The sequence below is a fragment of the Hirundo rustica genome, chromosome 12 (assembly GCF_015227805.2).
Source record: "Hirundo rustica isolate bHirRus1 chromosome 12, bHirRus1.pri.v3, whole genome shotgun sequence".
Classification (NCBI taxonomy): Eukaryota; Metazoa; Chordata; class Aves; order Passeriformes; family Hirundinidae; genus Hirundo; species Hirundo rustica.
This window is the reverse complement of record NC_053461.1, coordinates 3293327-3317977: the sequence shown is the minus strand read 5'-3', so window position 1 is coordinate 3317977 and position 24651 is coordinate 3293327. Positions and strand designations below refer to the sequence as shown.

The 24651-nt window shown below is 40.5% G+C and overlaps 1 protein-coding gene across 6 annotated transcripts in view; it reads left to right on the top strand.

Moving 5' to 3' along the window:
* The first annotated feature begins 321 nt into the window (after positions 1 to 321).
* The window catches only part of CACNA1D (calcium voltage-gated channel subunit alpha1 D), a 175312-nt gene continuing 150982 nt past the window's right edge, over positions 322 to 24651 (top strand). For all 6 annotated transcript variants that reach the window (XM_040075836.2, XM_040075833.2, XM_040075834.2 and 3 more), the window contains exons 1-3: positions 322 to 711; positions 2695 to 3013; positions 5430 to 5535. In XM_040075836.2, coding sequence (XP_039931770.1) covers positions 675 to 711; positions 2695 to 3013; positions 5430 to 5535 — 462 coding nt within the window. In that variant the 5' untranslated portion in view covers positions 322 to 674. The remainder of the gene's footprint in view (positions 712 to 2694; positions 3014 to 5429; positions 5536 to 24651) is intronic.

Genomic DNA, 24651 nt, shown 5'->3' with positions numbered 1-24651 from the left:
GGTTCAGGCGGCGGCGGGCGCGGCTCTGTTCGCGGCGCCGGAGCTCCGGGCGGTGGGAGCGGCTCTGTTCGCGGCGCCGGAGCTCCGGGCGGTGGCAGCGGCTCTGTTCGCGGTGCCGGAGCTCCGGGCGGTGGGAGCGGCTCTGTTCGCGGTGCCGGAGCTCCCGGCGGTGGGAGCGGCCCCGCACGGCCGCAGCAGCAGGTGGCGGTGACGGCGGCGGCAGCAGCAGCAGCAGCGAGGGAGTTAAAGCCCGCGGCGGCGGGAGGAGGGGGACTGAGAGCGGGCGGCGGAGGGAGGAGGAGGGGGCCGAGGCGGAGCAGGCGGCGGAGGGAGGAGGGGGACCGCGGAGCAGGCAGCGGCGCAGGAGGGGACCGAGGAGCCGGCGGCGGCGGCAGCAGCCGGGTTGCTAGGGATGGAGAGATCCCGTGTCACCCGGATGTGAGTGTCATGTTGGCCCAAACTCTGAGGGATTTGGCAGCGGCGAAGCAGCAGCGGCAGGAGGAGGAGGAGCAGCAGCAGCAGCCCCTCGCACGTCTCTAGTCGCTACGATGGGGGTCGGGTAGCGGGTAGCGCAGGGGCAGCGCGCACCTGGCTCGGGGTGGGGTTGGGGGGCGTCTCTGCCCTCTTCTGTTTTTTTTTCATTTTCCTCTGACACGCTGGAGAAAGTGAGAAAAATGCACCAGCAGCAGCAGCCCGAGCAGCACCCTGAAGGTAAGAGCCGGTGCGCCCACCAAGGGCAGCGGCGTGCTTGGGGCTTGAGGGGAGGGAGGGCGCGGGGGAGGATTTAGGAGGGATTTGGGAGTCGGGGATTGGGGGGATTAGGGAAGGGGTCGAGGATGGGCTCGGTTTGGGATGGGAAAAGAATGAGCGGCTGTGTTCGAGGAGGGACCGGGAAGGGCAGGGGATGAGACGAAGGCGGGACAAGGTGCTGCCCTCGGCGTGTGACCAGCGTGCGAGTGGATTTATGCGCGTCTGTCCCTTGTCCTGGGGCCATTAATATCAGCAGCGGGAGGACGCGGCCGGGGCTGCTTTTGCCACATCCGTTGTAACCGGGGCTGAACCTGCCCGGAGCTGCGGCTCCCGGGGGCTGCCCCGCTCCGGGCGCGATGCGCTCGGCCCCTGCCCGGCGGGGCGCACGGGGGCGAGACGCGGGGCTCCGGCGCTGCCACGGCCCCCGCTGTTGTTTATAAATGATTCCTCCCCCCTCTATCAGCAGCAAGTTAGCCATGCCCCCGAGGAACGCAGTCACCCGGGCTTTGTTTCCCTTTCAAGCGTCCATTTAAAAAGACGCTGGCTATATAGATAGATGGGTAGGTGGGTGGTTTATTTGCGCCGAGCCACGTTTCATGGCATCCCGAAGGGCAGGCGGAAGGCGGGGGAGAGATGGCTGTGCCATTGCTTTTATATCTGGGGGAGAAGGGGGAAAAAAAAAAAAAAGAGAGGGGGCGGGAGGGGAAGCAGGCATGCTTTGGGAAAACGTCGGCGGTAGATGTGCCACCTTTGTCCCCGCGGCGGCTCTGCCCCCCGTGTCACCCAGCTGTTGATGCGCCGCCGCTGGCCAGCGCTCGCCGCGCCGGTGCCGCTCCCCGCGGCGGCTCCGTGGGGGCCCCGCCGGGACCCCCCCACTCCCCGCCGCCATCCCGGGGAGCCATCTTAGGGCTCCCGCACCCCCCGAGCGTGCCTTCGGGAGCTCCTGTGCCCCCCGCCTGGAGCGGCAGGGATTGCGCCTTCCCTGCCTCTCCGCTGCTTGACGGGGAGCGGTTTTCCCTCCCCTGCCTTGGGCAGATCCGTTTCACAGTCATCACTCTTGCCAGCCCGGATTCCCAGCACGTATATTGTGCCTTTCCTCCATGTTTTTCCCCCACCCAGGCGTCAAGTTTTGAGTCGCACTCAGGAGCCTCTCCTTCCCACAGGTGCATGTAGGAGTAGACTGTTGCGCCAGTCAAAGAGCTGGCGAGGAAGGATCCTTGCGAGGAGGTGGTGTTTTGCCTCTTTGCTGTCATCTGCATGAAGAGCCCTCGATTGTTATTTGGAAGACGCAGTTTATTTTTTAAATTCTCGTGAAGAAGCAAAACCAAATGCCATCCTTTTAGAGATCCAAAGCTTGTCCTTTTACGATGGATTCCTGGGGCGAAAGATAGCAGAGATTCGTGAACGTGTTTATCGCAGACGGTATTGGATCTTTGCTTGTGGGAGGCATCCACGCATTTTTCTTTGAGAATGCAAAGCAAGGCAAGATTTAACTTGCTTACAGGACTTCCCCCTCTACCTTGCTGCTTATTCTTAATTGAACAATGTGTAAGAATTTTAAACAACTGGTCTTTTGACCAAAATAAATTGGGAGTAGTAAATGGTGCTACAGCAAACTTGATCTTAAAGGGTAGGTATGTTTTACTGAATAAACATGAGGACAGGAAGGCTTCCATCCAGTTAGAAAAAGGCATTGTAAGGGAAAGAATCAAAATGAGAAGGGTTTGTCTCAATACTTACATCAATCCTGAAGTTGTTAAACTGATTCCTGAGCATATTTTCTACTGTCCAATTGCATATACCACAGCACAAGTGTATGCATATATATCTGTGCATGTAATGGAAACATCACTCTGCAATGAAGTCTTAAAACGGTCTTTTTGGATTAGACCCCTTTCTGTGTAAAACAATTATAACCAAGTACTCTTTTCTTTTGTCCCACAGAGGTGAACTATGCAAGTAGCACCAGGATTCCTCTCCCTGGTGACGGACCAGCTATTCAGTCAAACAGTTCAGCACCATCCAAGCAAACTGTTCTATCTTGGCAAGCTGCAATCGATGCTGCTAGACAAGCAAAGGCTGCCCAAAACATGAGTACCACCACAGCCCAGCCTGTAGGATCTCTGTCCCAAAGAAAACGCCAGCAATATGCCAAGAGCAAAAAACAGGGTAATACGTCCAATAGTCGGCCACCCCGTGCCCTCTTCTGTTTATCCCTCAACAATCCAATACGAAGAGCCTGCATTAGTCTAGTAGAATGGAAGTATCCTTTGTTGCAGTTTGCTTTTTTAGTGGTTTTTTTTTTTGCATTTTTGGATCATATAAAGGGGATTGTTTTACAGGATCTCTTGGAGTATCACAACTTACATGTTACATCGCTTGCACGTGTGGGTAACTGTCATTGATGCTAATGGGAGTTAATTAAAGATAGTCTCTTGTGTCATATTGACACAGAATGTCATTTACTGAAGTAGGTAACTCAAAGTCAGAGGAGAGCTCATAGCTGTTTCTTTTTTTCTGGGAGAAGTTGAGGGATCATTTTCAAGCTAACATTATATTCCAACATTGCATTTTTTTTTTTTGCCTTTCCAAATAAGGAAGAATGGATGAGAATGCATTTAACCATCCAGTGTTAGGGAGATGGACAAATGTGTCAAACCTGTATCTTCTATATTGCAGTTTGGGGTATTGCCATTAGGGCAAATGAGTCAGATGAAGAAATCTTTTTAAAGAGATTGTTTTTCCTGGTACTAAAAGTAGGGAAGATTTTTACTTAAGCCAAGGACATATTCTAAGTCCGCACATGTGTCTGAAATGTAGTAATCTTCTGAGCTTGTACAACTTATGGCTACCACCAAACATATTTGGAAGCACATATATCTAGATGGGTGATCAGAGATGCTGCCTTGTGTTCATGATGACCTGTGTGATGGGAAGGGTGGCTTTTCCTTTAGTTCTCTGGCTATGATGTGGAAATATCTCCGTTTCTTTGGCTGAATGGATAGCATGTTGGTTTGGTGTATTATTTAATTACCAAGAAAAGGTTTGAAACAGAAAATAGTTTTGCTGAGGTACAAGGAAAAAAAATGTTAGGCTATTAGCCATGGCAACATCCCTGTAATGGGAAACAGCTGTTCGAGACAGTAGATTACTGAAGTAAAACTCAATTTGTTACTATAAACAGAGCAGCCAACCTGGCAATAAGATCTGTTACTCATTTATAGGGTTGGTGTTTCTCAGTTCTTTGTACAAAATTCAATTGCAAATTAAAGATAGTGAAATGGCTCCTTCTTTCATTTAAACTGGTAGAAGTCCAACTAATTTCAGTAAATTGGCCTCTCCTTGGCTAAGGTCAGGTAAATGAAATTACTATGGATCTGGAGTGGAATAACTCAGCGAGAATTTGTCCCGGCAGCGCCACATCATAAAACAAGGTTGTCAGTCTTGTGATGGTATCAATTGCTCTCTCCAGCTTGGAAAATGCTATTCTAACTTTATTTTGTACACAATGTAGCAGCTGTTGATGTTGATCTGCTTTGTAGACATAAACGTAGCCCTCAAGGTGACAAACTTTTAATAGCTCAGCAAACAAAATTTAACACATTTTATATAGCCTTATATGGGCTTTGTAGGACATTTTCTGTGGTTTGTTTGTTTTTTCCCCCAGAAACTTTTTAAACTGGCAAATATATGCTTTTGAATATATTTAGCACTCTTACCCCAGTATTTTATGGGAGTTACACAGAAACATATCCAGAAGCTGTGCATCAAACGCAGGAAAGGATGCCAAAAATCGTAGCTGAGGTCCAAAGTACTTTTCCAAACTTCCACCGATAGGTACCACCTTCATCTCGGTACCTCCATGTTTCTGGTCACTGAGAATAGTAAAATACCACGTGAAAAAGGAAAAATCAATGATGAATTGAAGGATGAACTTTATATGCATGAATTTTAAGAGAAGGAAGACTTTTTTTTTTTTTTTTTTCTGGAATACAGAAGGTATCTCCAGGTTCCCACTGCTGTTGTCAGTGTAGAAGTCTCTCTTTGTGTGGCTGCCAAGCCAGCCACAATATTCTATTTTGTGGTCAACTCACCTAAACTTTCATGTGTCCTGGCCAAAGCCAGGATCCAGGACTACAGCTGCCAGAGTCACAGAGTAGCTCAGAATTTTCCTGTGTCAATTGTGCAGCTTTCTAGATCTCCTAGAAGAGAATAGTTGTGCTTTTCTGGGAATCTTTCTCATATCTTACTATGAACTGTATTTCCAATGATTTTCCTCCTTTGGACAAATATATATTAATTAATGAGACCTACATATGAACAGCTCCATGATTATTCCTTGCCCGTTATGATGACCCACGTGTTGATTTAAGGGTGAATAATTATATTCATCTTTGGAATTTGATATAAAGTGCTCTGTGACAGCATGAGTAAGAGTTTTCACCCTTTTCAAAAGGAAGAGGATGTTGAAGGATCATTGTGATGGAAAATAATACGGGAGATATATATATATATATATAGTGCTATAACTAAAGGTGATGGAGTGCTTGTCAGAGTTATCAGTCAAAAGATTGCCTTAAAGCAAAGGCTTGTTTTGCCATTGTTGATGCTGAAAGGAGAACTAGACTTAAAAGTTTGTAGCTACTCATAAGTCATGGGTTCCTTAACAAGATTTCCAGACCATTTGACATATTTATACTACTGTCTATTTTTGCCAATTGTGTGGCCTTAGCTGTTTACATCCCATTCCCAGAAGATGATTCTAATTCAACTAATCATAATTTGGTAAGTACTCTGGAATTTTTATTTTATGTTTGTTTACTATGTTTTTAACTTGGTTAACCAGTATTTGAGACTGCATTAAATACAGGTAATTTCAGTGAAAGAAATTGGTATATAGTGATATACAAAATGTGTATGGACTTGCTTTGTGGTTTCCCCCCCGTATTGTGTGTTCAAAATGAGGTTTTTTTAATCAGTAAAATTCTTTGGAGAGAAATTTGCATTGATATTATGCTGTGTGTGTCCATTTATTTGTGTGGCATAAAAACTTTAGTTTGTGTTTCTATTGCTTATATTGATTACATACATTTACTAGCTGTTAATGTTTCTGACACTTGTTTCAGACTTGAAGTTTTACTGCCTTTCCTAGTGTACTTGTCTACTCTGCAGTTTTTAATGGTGTTATCTGGCTGTTTGTTTTACTGGGTATTTTAATTTTTAATGAGAGGTTGGTGGGAAATTTTGCATTAATCCATTTTAAAGTGATAGGAACATCAATGTGAATTTTCAAAGCGGTCACTGCTGGTGTAAATGACCTTTCAAAAAAGGGATGGTATTGCAGTAAATGGTGTGTAGAGATGGATTTCTTTGGTGGAAAATAGTATACTATGGTTGTGCTTGAAAAGGTGAAATGGAAATGAATTTTTTTTTAATTCTCTAAAACTTACAAAGGCTGTCACTCAAGGGTGGTATTGAATTCTATTGCAATGATTTTGCTTATATTAACTCCATCTTGAAATAGTGGAGTTGAGTGGTCTTGTGCATTCATAATCTGCATGTGAGTCTTTGCATGGGAAAGGAAGTTCATGGAATAAAGAACTGGATACCAAGAAGTAGGTAATTTTGGATTCATTTACCTGGAAAATTAGGGTTGATATGAGGTCGTCTGTTTTACAAACGTTTGCATAATTTGTGGTGTGTACATGCTTATTTCTCTAAAAGTAATTATTTTGTGCAGATGACTAATTTTTTTATTTTTTTTAAATTGCAATTAAGTAAATATGGACAATAAAGATTGCTGATTAAAGGCAGAATAATTCAGGTCAGTGTAAAGAAAGCTATGCAGCTGTGTATCCAGCCAACCAACAGATTTTCTTTTTTTCCCCTGAGTAATTCAGGGGAAATTCACCTTGCCATAGCTGTCAATCCACCCTGAGATCTGCTAATAACTAATTTCAGAAAGCATTACATGAAAAGGGTGAAGTTGTTACTTGTGTCAGACAGAGGCTAATCATTTTGAAAAATGTTTCTACCATTAGTTTTGTTAGGTTGTTGTCTGGTGTTTCTTACTCAATTTCAATTTTACAATACGCTAGTATTTAGAAAGACAATGGACATTTTAATTCCTGGTGATTTTTTTTAATCTAATGTGGCCAGGCTAGTCTAAGGAATAATAATTTGTGTATTTTTTTTCTTTTGTAAGATATTCTTAATCCTTATCTATTTTAAGTAGAAGGGTTCTTGAACTCCTCCAATTATATGTATGCGAAGTTTACTTGGCCATTTAAATGATCTCCAATTCTCATTTAAATTTGCATCCTGTTTATCCCAAAGTTGATTAATTTCACTAAGTTTGCTCAAAGAACAGAATTTATAGCGGCAATGTACTTTGAGCTGCTGGGAGAAATTTAAACTCAATAAGGGAGCGCACAGACACATCCTGTGTGTTCAGTCTAATAAAATAAATAGTTCTGGAGTGAGCAGCATTAGCTTTTCTTATGACTGAGGTTCTCCAGCATGAAATGCGTTAACTGGTGGTCTGGGTTCGTGTCTCTCCTCTGGGATTTCGCTGCCAATTTTCTTTGGTTGGTGTGGATTCAACTACACTATGAGGGAATATAGCAGAAGAGCTGAGTTAGAAACCTTCAGGCTTGCTTGGAAACCTGCTGGATTCTGTATTTCCTGCTGCTTGAGGTGCTTGTGTTGGAGAGGGGAGTGTCTTACAGTGGGAGTAGGGATTATTCTGTTAATAATGCTCAGATCTTTCATCTGGTTTGTGAACAGCCCAAATCTTAATCATCACTGAACCTTGCAGGTTTGGCAGGGTTTTGGCTCCTGACGTGCATGACAGGGATGCCTGACCTGAGCCCTGCACTCTGGTCTTGCTAGGAGACTCCCCACTCTGGCTTTAAGTCAAGTTCTGCTTCATAAATTTTAGTTTGCATCTGGATATTATATCGAGCTTGGTTCTCTCAATGTTGCTATATTGAATTGAATAGATGAATTGCTTTCCATCAGCTAGCTGAACTGGCTCATTTCTTTTGGATTTGTAAACAGAAAAATGAAGTATTTATACATGTGGGGTTTTTCTATGAATACAAAATAGACATAATTTGTAATCAGCCTCAGAATGAGGAAGCAATGGTATGAGATCAAAAATTAGTGGAGCACTGGTAAATGGGAACTAGAAATGTAAACTTTTCCATTTTTGGTTGGGCTCATGAGAAGGTACATATGTGAGAATTTGAGCAGTCCAAGTGGTCATCCTTTATGACTTGGAAAGTTTGCATTGGCAACCTCAGTGCAAGGATGTATATGCATGGGCTGCAGTACAGAGTGATGAACTTAAGCCTGAATTCTGCTTCATTAATAATTAATCATTGCATGTACTGACACAAGTGGGCCCTGTTCTTCTCCAGGTCAATGGGGAAACTTACTGAACTGAAAAATTCTCTGTTACAACAGAGCAGGGGCGATATACTTCGGGATGAAATCCTGCTTCATATTTTAAGATAGTTTCTTTCATCTGCCTTCAGAAGTCTCAGGTGATCTGAACTTTCCATGCTTGATTGAGCTCTTCTTTTTGGAAGCCTTTCTTGTCTGAGCTAGATAAGAAGCAGTCTCTAGCAGAAAGGGCTTCCTGTGTATCTATCTTATTTCTGTTTCTGCCCTCATCTGTGGGATATTATTTCCCTTCAAGTCTTTTGTCTTTGACTTCCCACTCATTTTTTTCTTGTTATCTTTTGCCTCTACCCTATGGCTTCCCTCTGTGTTTTCTCTTCTGTGTGTCCTCTTGTGCAGCATGCTTTTCTCTGTCTCCTTCTCCCACCTCAATTTGTCTTCCTGGTGTCATTCTGCTGTCCCATGTTCTGTTCTGTGCTTGCCTCCTGCTGCCTTTCCTATTGCCCTGACTTGCACTGGGCTTCTTTCTTTATCGTGTGCAGGCAGACCAGCACAATGCAAGTCTGGATTTTGGCTGTCAAGACATTGTTGGCTATTCTTTTTCTTTCCTTTTTTTTTTTTCTTTTAATTTAAATAAGTAAACATGAACAATAAGAAGGCATACAATTCATCCAGACTCGCTGAAAATGACACCCCTGAAGTCTGAGTTCGATCTTTGGTTGCACTGCATCTCTTGTGATTAAACCCCCGCGGTTTGTGTGGTGACTCTGTGCTACTTGAGATTGACAGCGGAGTCAGGGGGTAGGAGACCTGGCAGCAATCTGGCAAAGTCCCACCAGTAAAGAGTTTGCCTCTAGCGCACAAAGGGCCCCTACTGTGGAGTAGAATCTCTGTTCCCCTGATAAGAAGGTTCTTCAGGGAACCCTCTGTGCTAAAGGTTCTCCCCAGCCCGGGCAGGGCAGGTGCTGATGCTGCTGCACCTTCTCCATCCCCGGGACTGGGGAACGCTGCTACGGAAAGGTGACGTTTGTGTCCTACTTTCGGGCAAAGATTTCCTCTGTAAGGAGCTTTCCGTGGCTCTTTGAGTCCCTCCAGCAGGAGGAAAGCCAGGGTTGTGCCTCCAATGTAGGGCACAGCAGGAGAGGGCTCTGAGAGGAACCGGCTGAACTCTTGACTTGGAGGTGTCGGGCTTCCTGTCCTTATCTCATTAGCAACTCGATGACTCATTCAGTTCTGGGGCCACGGGACTAATTAATCCAGCCATTGAAAAGGTTGTTGGTTTTCACCTTGCACCCAGCCGTCCTCTATACAGGGATTTTTCTGAAAATATTGTTGTAGAAATCTATGAATTTTCATCTCATTTAGTAAATAATTCTAAAGATTTTTGTTTGACTGCTAAGTGTCCGATGTTGTAGCTTAGAAGGACTTCTGTGTTTTTCTACTGTCTTTGCCATGTTTACTTTTTCGTTTCAAGGGTCTTTAAGGCCTGGCTCTCTTTCCACTCACTAGAAAATATTCCAAACTAAATAACTTTTTGATACTGTGTTTCTGGTATTTTTTTCTATCTTTGGATTCTTAGCTAATGTGCTCTCCTAATGTCTCTGCTAGCTGGCATAAAAGTCACCCAAGTAAACTTTTCAGGAAAGATGCAAGATAATTTGGACTCCACTGAAAATACTTCATTTTGCTTGGGAAAACATGGTGGAGACCTTATCATGACTTGTGTATACTCAGCCAAGCTATCCATACTAAAGATACCAGATTAATTTGTTATAAAAGAAAATATCATTAAGTTTAATTGAAGAAGATTCAAAAATACAGGATCTAATTTTAACTGATATACCATAGGGATTTTACATTGTGTAGTGATTCAAGTCAGTGAAATGTATTTCCATGTTTATATATGAATAGGAGGGGCTTGTGAGAGAGTCATTAGCTCAATTTTGGGGAAAAAATAAATCCCCACACATTAAAATGAGGAGACTTGGGTTAGTGTTTTGTCTATATGCAAACGCTCTGAAGGATAGTTTTGACAATTTTTTTGCTATTTTTCATGCATATTGATACCCTGAAATGTATTTTCTTGTTCAAAAACCCATGAAAGGATTATTTAACTACAAGAACACCATGCTTTGTCTACACCATGCCTTATCTTTCTGAAAATTTTTAATAAAAATGTTTGATGGTTATTAGGTGAGCTGGAATGCATCAGTAAGTAACCTTTGCACACTTGCAAGAATTCCTTAATAGATGACATTTCTGCAAGGGGATTATTAAAAAATATTTTAACTTTGTACTCATTCCTGCCTTCCTATTGCAATTTTTTTTGTTTAATATTACTGTCAGCCCAAAATTTCAGTGACATGCATTAGCTGATCGTTATAGATTACTTTGATTTTTCAATGTAGATTTTGAATTTAGAGAAGTTTTTTTTTTCTGTTGTGTTGTAATGCGCACCTGTGCAAAACAGATGAAAATTCTGGGTTAGTGTTTTAGTCCTGCTTTACCCTGCAGTAAGTTCCTGGGCCTGTACTGTCTGTTCTGCACTACAGTAATATACAACTCTTGAATTTTTCTGGTGAATGTAATTGCATGTGTCAAGTCCATCTCTAGCTGTGAATGAAATAAATTTTATTTCGCTCTCTGGTTTAGGAAGAGAGACATTCCCAAAGGAAAGACATGACCAGGAAAACTGTCAGTTTCCATCTGGTAGAAAGGTTGTTTGCATTTGTAAAGGTTTGGGAATAAAACATTTCCAAAGTCCTTATTCCTCTTTAGTTTGTGCTTCCCAGTATAACTTAATCCATGCTGAAGTAGCTGGATCCTAAAATATCTGTTTGAAGTATAAGGGTATGTGAAGATCTGCAGTTTGGTGTTAGAGGTTTCAGTTAATGACACTATAAAGCCTTTTTTTTTTTTTTTTTAATGCAAGGGAGCTTCTCAGTTGTCCAGACCAGAAAGCCTTGCAAAAAAAGATGTACTTAATAATTCCCATTTGAAAGGAAATGTTTTTTCCATGTTCAAAGTTGCAAGCCTGTTTCTGTGGGGAATTCCTACTAAGGGCTTGTCTCTCCTTAAAGAGATTTGCTGGTAGTGCACTACTGGCAAATTGCCTGGGGAGAGAGAGCACACACCAGAAAGAGTTTTTTCTATTAGAGTCTGAAGTCAGTCTCTCAAACAACACTGGTAGAGAAGAATGTTTTTGTGGATTGGTTTTGGTTTTTTTTCCTGGTTTCTTTATGCTGTGGAGAGCAGTAGTTCCCCACTCACTTTTTCCCTTACTCCCCTGCTTGATGAAGATATGCCTGTGAGACATTTAAGTACAGACTGGTTGCAATAAAAGTAAACCTGTTCATTTAAAGACATAGACAATCCTATTAGTTACTGTATCAGTTTAGTGGTCAGTGGGGAAAGTCGTTACATCTGGCATTAAAGTAGCTGTAGTTGAAATATAAATCGAGTATTTAAGGTGAGTAGGCTAAGTTTGTACTTCATATGCAAGCTGTTGGAACCGAGTGAAAGTAGATCTTGAAATACTCTGAAAAAACCCATGAAAAACCCTGTTGATGAAACCAGTTTACTGACTTTATGTAAATCATGTGAATTGCTTGTTTACTCCAATATTGAGTCTGTAAATCTAACAAAATACTAGTTACGGTTTCATCCCTTGACAATAGCTGCTATACTAAAGGAAGCAAAGAAAGTTGTTTCTGGAAGTTTTACTCAAAAAATGAACGTCATAGACTTGAGAAGCTTTCCATGCTGCCGTGTATCAATGCCACCCCAAATGCAGACTGCCATAAATATTACTTGGATTTTTTTCTCTAAACCTTGTTTTAAAACTCTAGGTTATGCAGAGTATGGGCGTTTACTTTCTTTTAAAAAGATGTTCACCTCAGACGTATATTAGGTTTTGAAAACTGTTGGTTTTTACCATGGTTTGTGTGTGAGTGCTGTGTCTTGAAATGCCACAGGGTTGGGATCTGTGGTTTTTGAAAGTGCTGGTGAAGTCTAGCTTGCTTAATAAGAGCAGAACTGGAATAATTCTTTCTTTTAGAAAGCTGGTCCCTGAGTACTTCAAAAGAGTCATGTAGCTGTTAAATCAACTGAAATCAGTTTCTAATCTGGTGAGCTTTAATGACAAAATGTTTGTGGTCATTGTTAATTGAATGAGTGATTTGGTTTACCATTCATTTTGCAAGAACTCAGATTTGTTTATCCTTCTGTCATGAACCAAACCCTTTCTTTTGCAGGGAAGAATAGGGCCATGAAGAAAGGTTAAATGAATATATAGTGATAGTGGGAGAATATTAATTAGGATGGAAGTGATTTTTTTGGGGTAACTATGTAATGATTTGTGATAACATTTTCATTTAATGAATTGCAAATTGAGTATCACTGTATTTCCCCCCCACTGCCTGCTTCAGAAGAGATTGAGAGTGAGTGTTGTTTCTGATTGTATAAAATTCACTTGGTAAAAACCAATTAGCCACTTGAAATTTGTGATTTTTATTCACGGGTATTTTTATGAAGAAAAGGGCTTTTAGAGTGGTTTTTTTTAAGAATGCCCTGATTAAACAGTGTGGTTTTTCTCAGAAATGTAGGTGCTTGACTTCAGCATTTGAAACAAATTTTAAATAAAGATTTGAAATATATGCTCATAATTCAGTGATTTTCAATGAAGCCAGCAGAGCTGACCATGATACATAATTTGACTTTTCAATGTTTTTAGGGATTGATTGAACATTGAAATGATAGGCAGATTGTTTTGCATGGATTTGTTTAGTTATGAATAAAGACTTTTCCCCTCCTTCCTTAATATTAAAAGTACACTTCTGGTTTAGATGCAAGGCTAGAAGTTTGAGTGGTGTCTAAGTCTGTTTCTGTTACAATTTTTTTTCACACTGGTCATTATTCAAAGGGGTAGAGATCTGTTACCCGTTTGCAATCTTGTAGAATTCTACCTTTGGGTGATGTTATTACTCAGGATTTAAATCTTGCTCTTTGTTAGTGTGGTAAATCACATAACACAAGCTGTGGTCTGTGTTGGCTGGTAAAGGTGAAGGGATCCCAGTAGACAAAGTACCTGCAGAAGCTCAGAATTTAGTCTTCAAATTTATTTTTTTGCAATTTTTCCAGTAATTAAGGTACATCAGATACTGGTTTGAGGGAAATAGTTCAGCCCAGAGATTCATTTGCCCAGTCATTTTAGTCGTCCTTTTCTTCTGTGATACAAACCAGGTGGTATGTTGAATTTAATCCCACCTGACAGCTTCTGTATGTTGTGCTGTACCACCAGAACAGGATTTCAGTAAAATGTGGGAGATCCAGGGGCACAAAGGAGCCCTCAGAGCTGCTTACATTTGTTCAGCACAAAGGAAATCTCTTTACAGTGTAAGAATATGAGCATGAGAAGTGTTTGTTAAGAGGGTTCATTAGTTTGATAATTACACGTTTCTGGGTTGCTGACGGTGGCTGCAGAGTGCAGCAGCCTCCAGCAAGACAACATCTTCTGCAGCTCAGCTAATCAGACAAATGCAGTCCTTCCAAGGAACCGAGTAGCAAATACCCCAAAGCTGTATTATGTTTATCAGACATTTTGTTAGTGCACTTTTCACTCTGTTGGATTTATTATGATGCCATTACTTATTTTTTTCATGTATTCACCCAGAATCCTTTTAGACACATACCAATGATGTGTGGCATAAGTGTTATTCATCGTGAAATGATATTTAAGTGATTATATGCTTATCTTCCTTACAAGAATATTTAGTAGTCTTGAGTTCAAGTAATTTATCTCATAACGTATTTCTTGCTATAGCTAAGAAAAAAGAAAGCGACCTACAAAATTGCGTACCCTTGTATTTTTATTAAAACAAGGTCTCAAAAATCTCTTGGCATGACTGACTTCAGAAAAACAAAATGAGTAAGTCATAAAAAGGACCAATGTTTAACTGAACTACCTACAAGTCTCATAGTATTAAATGATGCTTCCTAATTTGAAAGCTAGAGATGAGCAGTTCCAGGTCCAAAGTCTGTGACTGTCTCTGGTCCTGTTGAGGTCCCTCAGCTGCTCTAATTCTCAAGGCACAGTGGAGACCAGAAAGCTTTTCTCCATTCTAGTACCAAGTTAAACGGTACTTAAAATGTTTTACATTTTTTCTTAGGTATAATTGAGCAGTCTTATTTAAGTGAACGTCAGTAAAACATGTTTTTGGCAAAGGCCAGTGCTGCAGTTGTGTGTTTGTGGGGTCACGGGGTGTTGGTGCAAGCCCACCTTAAGCCGGACATGTGTGCCATCTGTATAATTAATGCCATAAGAAGACCTTAGCCTGAGCTCGGAAACTTGCTGGAGGCTTTGCAATCTTAACACCCCCAGTTAATGCAGATTGAGCCCAGGTAGACTGAGCGTGCACAGACCTGGCCTCTCAGCATGGGTTAGACTTGGGACTTCTGTTAAGGACTTTGTCTCTTGTAGTAAAGACTATTGACTGCTTCCCACGTCTCTGTTTTCCCTAAGCACAGCGTGGCTGAGAGTGTGTATCCATGTGGATGAAAAATGCATGGGCTGCTGATTTAGCTTCAGCTTCTCAGAGCATCTGATTTCAACCAAATAAAGCAGAAACAAACATTTCCAAGTTATTTTGACAATAATTTTCACATTTCTCCATGTTTTTTTGACAACAGGGAGAGGAACTTTGTGTTCCCTCTTTCCCCCACATGCAAGGCCATTTCTCTTCCCAACACTCAAACAATGGCAGGCTGAAGGGGTCAGGCTTTATTGATTTTCATGCTTACAGAACTGGTTGTTTCCTTTAAAAGGAGCACTGAACTATATGGGCTGAGAAAATCAAATAGTTTGGTGCCATAAGGGAAAGGGTAAGAGAACATAAGTAAGACTTTAGCCAAGAACTTCAGGGATGAGCATTGCATAGCTCAGTTTGCCCTGAACTTCTTGGTATTCATGGACAGGTTATTTGTCTTTTTAGAGTTATAGTATCCTGCCTATAAAATAGCTTTCTGCTTTAAAAGGTTGTCAAAAGGAAAAGCAAGTTTGAGGCTCTGAAGGACCCAGATATGGTAAATAGGGTTTGTATAGACAGTGGAATGATGTCAGGGAGTTCTCTTAAAACTGTTACTTTGTCTTTATCTGGAAATGGTTTGGCTGACGTTCTGCTGAATGCTTTCTGGAGAATTGTGTTTTTAGAGGCTGTATTTTAAATTTGAGTATGTAGAGTGTTTTGGCAGCAAATTTTGGCGAAGAAAAAGCAATTGGTAGTGGCAGTATGGGAACAGAAGGAACAGCCACCGTTCCCATAGTGATACAGCAAAGGCAGTGACATTTAGGTAAACAGCAGTAGGACAGGAAATTTGGGGGAGTTAATGTTAGATGTCTCAGAAGATACAGTAATCTTCCATACGGTGTTTCATGTGTATCTGGAAATGCTAATGTTAAGCCTCTGTTATACTGGTGGCAAAAGCATGCTCAATATTTAGTTGGGAAGTTCAGTGATTCCTTGGACAGGTGATCTGTCAATGAAACAAGGAGGCCACACCCCTTTCAGCAGGAATTGCATGTGGCAAAAGAAAGGGTGATATTTTGAGTGTTCACAAATAATGGGAGCTGTCCAGCTGGTGGGAATGGTACCACTGAATTGTAAGATTCTGTTTTCAGAAATGTATTTTAAATTCTGCACTTACCAATAAAAAGATAGAATCACAATCTTAGGTTGGTCTTAAATATTGGCTTAGAAATGGTCTAATCCCAATGCCCCTTGCAGCAGATCAGGTTGCTTAGAGCCCCACCCAGCCTCTCCTTAAACACTTCCAGGAATAAATATTAATGTTATATTCTTTGATATATGACTTGGTAAAATACTACTAAAACTGTGAAATACTTCATTGTTGTATTTCACGTCCATGAAATACTGAAATGGCACTGAATTTGCTTTTACAGAAGTACAAAACTTCTGATGTTCTTAGTCAAAAACTTCAGTTCTAGTAAAGAGCAAAGTTTACCTTCTGGGTAATTCAGTCTTTGGATATGGCATCTTTGGAGTTCAGATTTTTTTTTTTTTTGTGATATGGATATTGTCATGTGAAGAGGATTTATTCTCTAGAAGAGATTATGAAATTTTTCAACCTGCTGCATAAACAACATTTTTGCAGAATGTGGAGGAAAAAGTGTAAACCCACAGAAATCTTACTTAACTCTTCAAACTGTTAAAATGCAAGTGAATGTGTCTATTTTATCCCACAAAATACAAAAGTATTATGTATCAGACTCTTGTTTCCCATATGAAATTTTGAAGAGTTTCTATCTGAGATATATGACCTGTCCTATTATTAGCCAGTAATCTCAGAGTAAGTTCCTGGCAAGTGTGAAGGACAAATTAAGGTGCCGGAGGTGCAGGTACTCAAGCTGTTTTCCACTGAGTTTATTAATTTCCTTCTTCCACTTTTTCTCATTTTTCACAGGAGGAAAGCAGGTAGTGGAAGCCGTAAGTTGATGTTTTTGCATAATAATGTGCTTTTAAACCTTGATAAATAGTGGGAAGCTTATCTGTTCTTCTGAAAACTTGATCTTGAGTGATCTGAACTGAGAGGTCACCTCATCAGCTGTCAAGGAACTTAAAGGATTTGGGTGTCTCTTCATTGTCACTGTGTGCACACTTATCTGTGTAATTACAGAGTAGAATGCTGATGCCTGCTCCTCCCTAAACTATTAGAGAGGTCACTAATAATAGAGATACTCTGGTTTCTTGGGCAAGGGTGGATATGTGGGCTCACATTCGACTGGAGGAGGCATTTCCTCAGCTGACAGGGTCAGCGCTGAGCAGGGACCCTGGGACATGGGCTACTCCTGCGCTGCACAATTTGGAGGAGAGAGAAATCTTAGGGTGTAACAGCACATCCTGTCCTTTCTCCTCGAAGACTTTGGAGGAGTAACCATGAGTAATAAAATCTGAGTTTCAAGTCCATGGTTTACTGTTCACAGAGACAGTTTGGGATGTTCCCTCTCAAACTCTGACTGTGTATTTTAGAAAAGAGTTGCAAAACTGCAAATGCTGCCTTGTTTTTACTTGCTGTGACTTCAGTCATCAATAGTGCATATTAAAGTCCTACTGGAATGAAAGAAAATCCTTGAAGTTGAATCCTTGGATTTGAATGTTACTCTACAAATTTAAGTTTGTGGTGGGATATTTCTTTCTCTGAAAATTAAAAAGGGCTAATTAGAGGCCTTTATCTTGACTTAGAAAGGGAATTTAGAAGGGCTTATCATTATAATTCTATCTAGAAGACAAAACTGATTTTTTTTATCCTAAAATTGTGTGTCCTTATGCAAAGACCAATTTATATTTATTTCTCTTTCTGTATGGACTTGATTAGAAATGACTAGGTGGTGCTCTGAGACAACCCCAACTACAGGGTGAGTCATCTTAATACCACTTTTTCATGGCTGCTCATATTTTAAGCAAATGCATTTTACTTGCAGATAAGAGGTGATAACCATGAACACTGAAAATATAATGACTTAGTTAATGAGTGATAAACATGAAAATACTTGACTCCCATGGAGCAGAGAAGTTTTCAGCTTTCAGATTGTAATTAATTAAATGTTAGAATTGTTATAACTGAGTAGGATGTAGAGTCTCAGGGGATTGTAGGTATTTTTAAGCCAAGCCTAGAGTGTAGATACCATACGTAGGTACTTAGAAAGGCAGGTTCTGCTTTGTAATTTAACTACTGTGCCTGTTTTCTAATAGAAGCAGCTTATCTAATTTATTATGTTGCCATATGTAGTATTAACTCCATTATGGATACTTTTTCTCGCATCTAGTGACCCCTCTCCTAAGGCTAAATGCTGAAGACAAAAGGCTGTGGTTTCCAGAAATTGATTGATTTAAGAATTCACTCGTCTTTGGAAGCGCATAAATGGTACAGCACATTTGTCAAAAAATCAGAGGCAAATATCAGAGTGGATTAATTTTTCATAAATGTCATGACTTCATCATGGAATTTACTCTGTCAGTAGCTGTTAGGTTGCCAAACGTTTATGAGAATTGATTCCCTCATTTGTAAGCTAGCCACGTGTTGCGTGTATCTTCATTCTACCAAAATATTTGGATTCTGGCACATTTTATTCTAAAGCTTTTCCCAATACAGTTTTTCTTCCCATACCAGAAGATTTTTATAAGCAGTGATATTTTGATGACGAAAATAATAACACTTTGAAAGACGTTAAAATTGGTGAATGGTTTCCCACAACCTCAGTAATAGTTGGATGCTGCTCTATTTTCCACTGACACAGGCGATGATTACTTGATAATTTGGTGCTATATCTAGGCAAGCATGCTCTGCGTGAGTTAAGAAAAATAGCACATATTTTAGCTTAGGGTTGCTAGCTGTGGTTTTGTATAAGCTGTAACAAGCAGTAAGATGCGTGCTCTGTGGTTTGCAGTGACCTTTGTTGTTGGATAGATTGCAGAAAAAAAACATAAAAATCAAAGGCATGCTTAGAAGTTGTTTGTTTGGAGGGCTAAATCTGGCCTGTATTCTGCTGTCCTAGTTGTGCATGGTGATTGGAGACCTTTTCAGCTTGGGCAGACACAGACCTTCAAAGGGGACAAGCAAAGCACTCAGGCTTTTTTTCTATTTTACAATATTCTGTGTGTATATATGCCTAAAACAGAGCAACGTGCTCATTCTGAGCTGTAGATTTCTAGTCGGCATATATGGGTTTTATGTAAATTCGAAAAGCGTTCACGCTTCTGAAAATATCTAGAAGGTTATTTTTATCAATAACTTAAGCACTGTAATTATTTGGAAGCTAAATGTCAAGAATTATCTGTGCCCCAAAATTAACTTGGGCGTGCTAGAAGCAACTCTTGTTGTATCAAGATTTTCTTTAGTGTAGGAACAGCAAATTGTGGCAGCTGTACTGATCCTGTAGGATTAACCCCTCACTCCTGGCTCTAATACTGGCCAGTAGAGGATGTCTAGAGAGCAAAGTAAATGCCCAGTGCTCGATCCAGTAATCCTCAGCTCAAGAAGTTTGAGCCAGAGGTAGAGCCTTTGTGGTCAGTGGTTTTAGAAGAGACAGTTCACATTGCACTTATTAATTCACACCATACTTTATTTAAATGTTTTGAGAGAACATAATCTGGTCATTGTGCTTAATTGTTATAATTTTGATTCTAAAGGGGCTTCAGCAGGGACAAGTATTCTAACATCTTGCCTATAAAAAAACCTTCTGATGTGTAGCAGTCTCCGACTCACCCACAATTTTTTCGTTACTCTTTCCGTTTCTTCTTTAACAAGCTATTTTATCCTTTTATATCACCGTAGTAGATACTTTTCTTTTCTCACAGGAAGTAAAACTTAAGGATGCAGTGATTGCTGCAAAACTATTGTTCAGAAATCATGTTTTGAATCAGAGCACATCACAATTCCATGACTTTTTGATTCCTTGGCAAGATGGTCTGAGGTGCTGTCATGTACACTGTGTCACATTGGAGTATTACATCAGATTGAGTCTCACCCAGTATTTACTAAGTAGTGATCTAGGTTACCAGAATGTTGTTGAGCTTTTTTTCCTGCCTGTGAAGCATTTCTAGTCTCGTTTAATGTGTACAGGATTGATACTATTTATTCAAGAACAGATACTGTTTTGATGGAATATTTTCTGTTAGCAGATGCCTTTTAAAAACTGTATTCAATAGTGTTTTGTCTGTGTATTGTAGTGCTTATTTTGGCAAATAAACTTTGAAGTTCAAAGTAGTTGAAGTTTTCTTTGTCAGATGTTAAACAGAAGCCAACAACAAATTTGATCCCTGTACGAATCTCATTTTCCCTCCTCAGCTGTGCCTCCAATTTAAGAGTTATTTTTTGGAGATTACAACTAGCCCCCAACATTTCGTATTTTGTGCTGCTGAGATATTGAATTGTAGTGGTATTTCTTGTGTAATGGAAGGGTTGGTAAGAAAGGTGCACTTCGAGAAAGTGTAGCAGCTGTGATAATTATATATGTGCTTTTGTACCACAAGTAAACCTAATATGCACATGGAACTCGCAGCATCATTTAAGTCTGTGCCAGCTGTGCCTTTCAGATGTTGCACTTCCACAAGTTTCTAATTTTGATTCAAACATTTCATTGTAGAACTTTTGAGTAATTTCTTTGGTAGAAGTTAAAGCCAGCAGGTCTCAGACAGATTCTAGTAATGACTTTAGGTAAATCAGCTTATCTCCAGATATTTAAATATAATTTCTGTTCATTATTGGCAATGATAACACATTACATGTTGCCTACACATAATGCTGGCTCAGAACACTGTTGCTAAGTATACTGTTGCATGCAGTACTGCTCATTAAAGTGTATCACAGTATTATAAATATCTTCCTAGTTTATGTGTTGGTAAATAGAAACGTATTCTGTATCATGCCACCATAAACTTATTCACATTCTCTGGTGTTTTTTGTGAAGAATGTAGCCAGTAGTGATAAAGTGAACTATAGAATATCCACTTTCCTCAAATCAAAATGTGTGGTGGGCACAACAACTATCTCTCGCTTTATTTTCTTATCCCAAGATTTTAGTCTAATTTTGTATCTTAATTGACTGATTTATAGTTTTCTTGAAAACAAATTTCTATTACCAGATTACTGAGTTACCACGTATATACAAAAAATCGATAACATTCTTAGTGGTGAAAGATGGCCAAAGAAGCTGCTGGTTCTAGCTGAAATAGGAGGAAAACAGGGTTGGACTGAAATTGGTCAACCTTAGGCAGCAGCAACATAATCAACTCTTTGCACTGTCTTCATTATTTGATCAATGGTGAATTAGCCAATCAAGTAAGCATGGAAGTATCTAGGAGAAAATAAGACATTGTACTTAAACAGCAGAAAACAAGTTCAATTGAAATTACATAGTGCCAAAATGTGTTTGTTTGTTTTGTTTGGAAAGCTCCCCTTGGTCTTCACTTCTGAAAAATAAAAATCTTTGTAGCGGCCTTAAAGGTAGGAAAGGGACAGTATTTCAATCCTGATTCATGACGCTGTTTTTTTCCCCCTGTCCCGTAAAAGATGATGATGACAACAATAACATCGTGCTTCTGTTTTCCAGTGGGCTTGACTAAAATCTCTTTATGAGGTGCACATTGATGGAGTCTTTATAACTATTCATCAGAAGAGGGTTGGGACCATGTTCACTTATGTTTTTCGTCATTATGATGCTACACTTGCTAGTAGGAGCACGTCAGTAAGGAGGAATGGAAATTCTTCTGAGGAGTAACCTTCATTATCAGGGTCTTCTTTTGGCCTTTGGGCCAAATGTTATCTGTCTGCAGTGTTGCACTGGTTTTAATAAATATCCAAATTCATATCATAAGGTATGAAAAGAGGCATTGTCCTCTAAGTGAATACTGGTGATTCCATTCAAACTCTTCTCCTGGCTTGTCCAGCAGTTGTGCTAGCCTTCAGGCCTCCTAGATGCTGAGAAGGGGTGGAATGTATATTTATTTCTTCTGAGATTTCTCTGTTATGCAGAACCTTTCAGTTAACTGATTGAGAAAGGCAGTTGCAATAAAGCAGGGAAGCTGGATAGCAAGCAAAGGATGCAGTCATCTGAGAGCATGCCTCTGTGAAATTGTTACCTTCAAAGTCTCCCAAACTCTAGGAGCTTAAACCGTGGAATTTTTTTGTTGGTGGTGGTGGTGCACACCTCTATGCATTCTTTCCCTTGCCTTAATTGTTCAGTGTAACTCAAATTTTCAGTGGGAGATTATTTTACTCTCGTGAAAAGGAGCTCTCTTTAGCTGCTGCTGCTGAAGTATGTAGTAATCAGTACAGTAAAGATGAAACTATGTTACAGGAATTTCTTTTTCCATTTAGATGCTTTTGGATCACTGATAAGAACTTCTAAGAGTTCCCAAAGGAGACTCTGTCTCCAAGTGGTGCAGATTCCTAAGTAAGGAGCCGTCTCATGAGCGGCTGCGTTGTTGTCTGAGGTTATCAGGCTCAGTGAGGAGTATCTGTCACAGATTCTGTCAGCTGAGCTTTGTGGCTTTTTCTGTAAATTTACTTGTTTCTAAATGCACACCTCTTGGGAGGCTCGACAGGAGTCAGGGAGCTCATTGGGTCTGTTTGTTGTGCCCACACTGTGAGTGTGCAGGATTTTGGCAAAATAGTATTGGCATGACACAGTTTAAAAGGAGGTTTCTGTGCAGGATGCTGACACATTTCAGTTGCTCCCTTGGGGGTGTCTCTGGGGAAGCCCCCAAAATGAGCTCCCCGTGGGCAGGCTGGGAGCAGCTGGTCGTGGTTTTCCTGCCCTACACAGGTCACAGGCTGATAGTGTGGTGTTCTCCTTCAGCACCCTCTCCCTGATGTAGGGATAAGAAGATTGGGCTCAGCTGTTAAATGGGGTCTAAGGGGACTCTAGACACGTGCTGCATCTGTGCTGGCAGCGATGATGGTGCTTGCTGAGATAAACATTTTGCAAAACAGCTATCAATAACCTTTACAGCAGGATGGACTGTTAGTGATGGGATCTCATTTTCACCAGAAACGGTGAAACTATGGCAGGCAAATTGAACTAGATGGTGTTCAAGGCCCCTTCCAACCCAGCTCATTCTATGATTCTGTGGAGGCACAGGAAAATGAGGCAATACATCCTGGAAGTCATCCACCATTTTTTTGTGGTATAAATTCGTGTGTTTGATAGCACTTCTATATTTCTATTCTGGGTTTTTATGTTTTCTGTCAGCCTCCAAAATGCAGGTTAGTTCAACTTTTGAAGTTTATACTGTAATTTTTGTGTAGTGCAACTTGTTCTCTTTGTTTTGAAATAGAAAGTTATTCTGTGCTGAAGGCCGATGTCTGTAATAGTTTGTGTACTTCTGAGAGGAGCCTTTTTATTTAGCTCATCAGTCAGCTGTACCTCTCTTTTTTATCTTCAGATGGAGACAACATCTGGGAGAGGCATGCTCTGGGTTGCTTTCATTGCTGATAAATGCTTCAAAAATCATTAAAGAGAGGGCTCTTTCATGCTGAGGAAAAGTCCTGCTTTGTTGCCAGTCCTTCCATAAAAGTGTAGAAGGTTTAGTGTGTCTCATTAGCATTAGTTATCTGTTGCAAGTCTGCTGACTACCTCTGGAGGAATAAGGCAGCAGTTGTTAGTGTTATTCTCAGGTACCATAATGTCAATTTATTCCTCGTTCTGCATAGTGAGCTTGGACTCAAACTCTGTGCACGAATCCAGCTCTGTCTGGGGTGTAGAGGGGGAAGGAAATAGCCAAGTCCTTAGTGGATACTTTGCATAGAATTAATATTGAGGTAATATGCACTAAAACCCATGGTGAATATAGAATTCATTTATCTGAAATTGTAGTCTCAAAGTTTTTTTTTCTTTGGACCAGAACACTTTCAAAATTTTAGTTTGGGTCAGAACTTTGGCCCATATGAAGATTTTTCTGGATAGCTTGTAAAGAAATGTCAGGTTTCTGTAGCCAGATATCTGTTTTGTGGTATAACCTGGATTATGGATTTTAAAATCCATTAGAGGCCAGGTTATATGAAGTCAATATGCTTATATGTGTCCTGTGATTCTTTCTTTAGGTCTTTTTCTAAAATTAGATTCTTAATACCACCTTTAATCAACACTAGTGTCACACAGCTTGCTTGCTGCTTCAGTGGCTTTATGGAGTGTTCTTAGGCAAAAATGTCTTGTCATATAATTTTTTTTTTCATATTTTGAACAATGACTACATACAGCAAATTAGGGCAATAATATGCTGACTTCAACACGAGGTTTAGTAATTTGCAAAGGGGAGTGCATGGCTGGAACGTCATAAAGCAAGTGCTTTTATGTTGTAGTCTATTCTAAAATTATTTCAGGATTAAAAATATCACTAGTAAATGAATATTTGAAATACTAGCTTCTGTCTTAGTGGTATAGTCTTCAATTTGCAAGCTGATTTCAGTTACCCAGCTGTGATAAGGATGTGGTTCATCACCCTTCAACAGCTGGAGTGTCAATGACATGCAAGTTTTCACTGGGTTTCGGTACCTGAACCTGCAGCGAGGGTAAGGGGGGATAGAAAGATACCGAAATGGGGATCGTTGACTGACAGTGGAGACAGTGCACGAGAATGGTGGTGTATCATTTTATCTGTCTTTTATTAAGAATGTTGCCAGACTCAAGGTGTAAGTGCTTTCTGATTGCAGTGTTGAATTAGCTAATTGGACTTTTAGGATTTCAGGATCAGGTGTTGAGCTGTGCCACATAAGGCGGATTTGTGTGCATGTGAATTGGGGTCCCAGTTTTTGTTTTACTCACTGGCATTTCTTAACTATTGTTTGAGATTCCATTTCTTCCTGATTGGTGAGATTTATAGAAATTATGGTACTCCTCTCCTAGAATCTGAAACTAGTAATGATTGTTTGGCTGAGAAGCAGTTCACTAGCTGATGCAACAAAGATGTTTTTTGTGTCTTT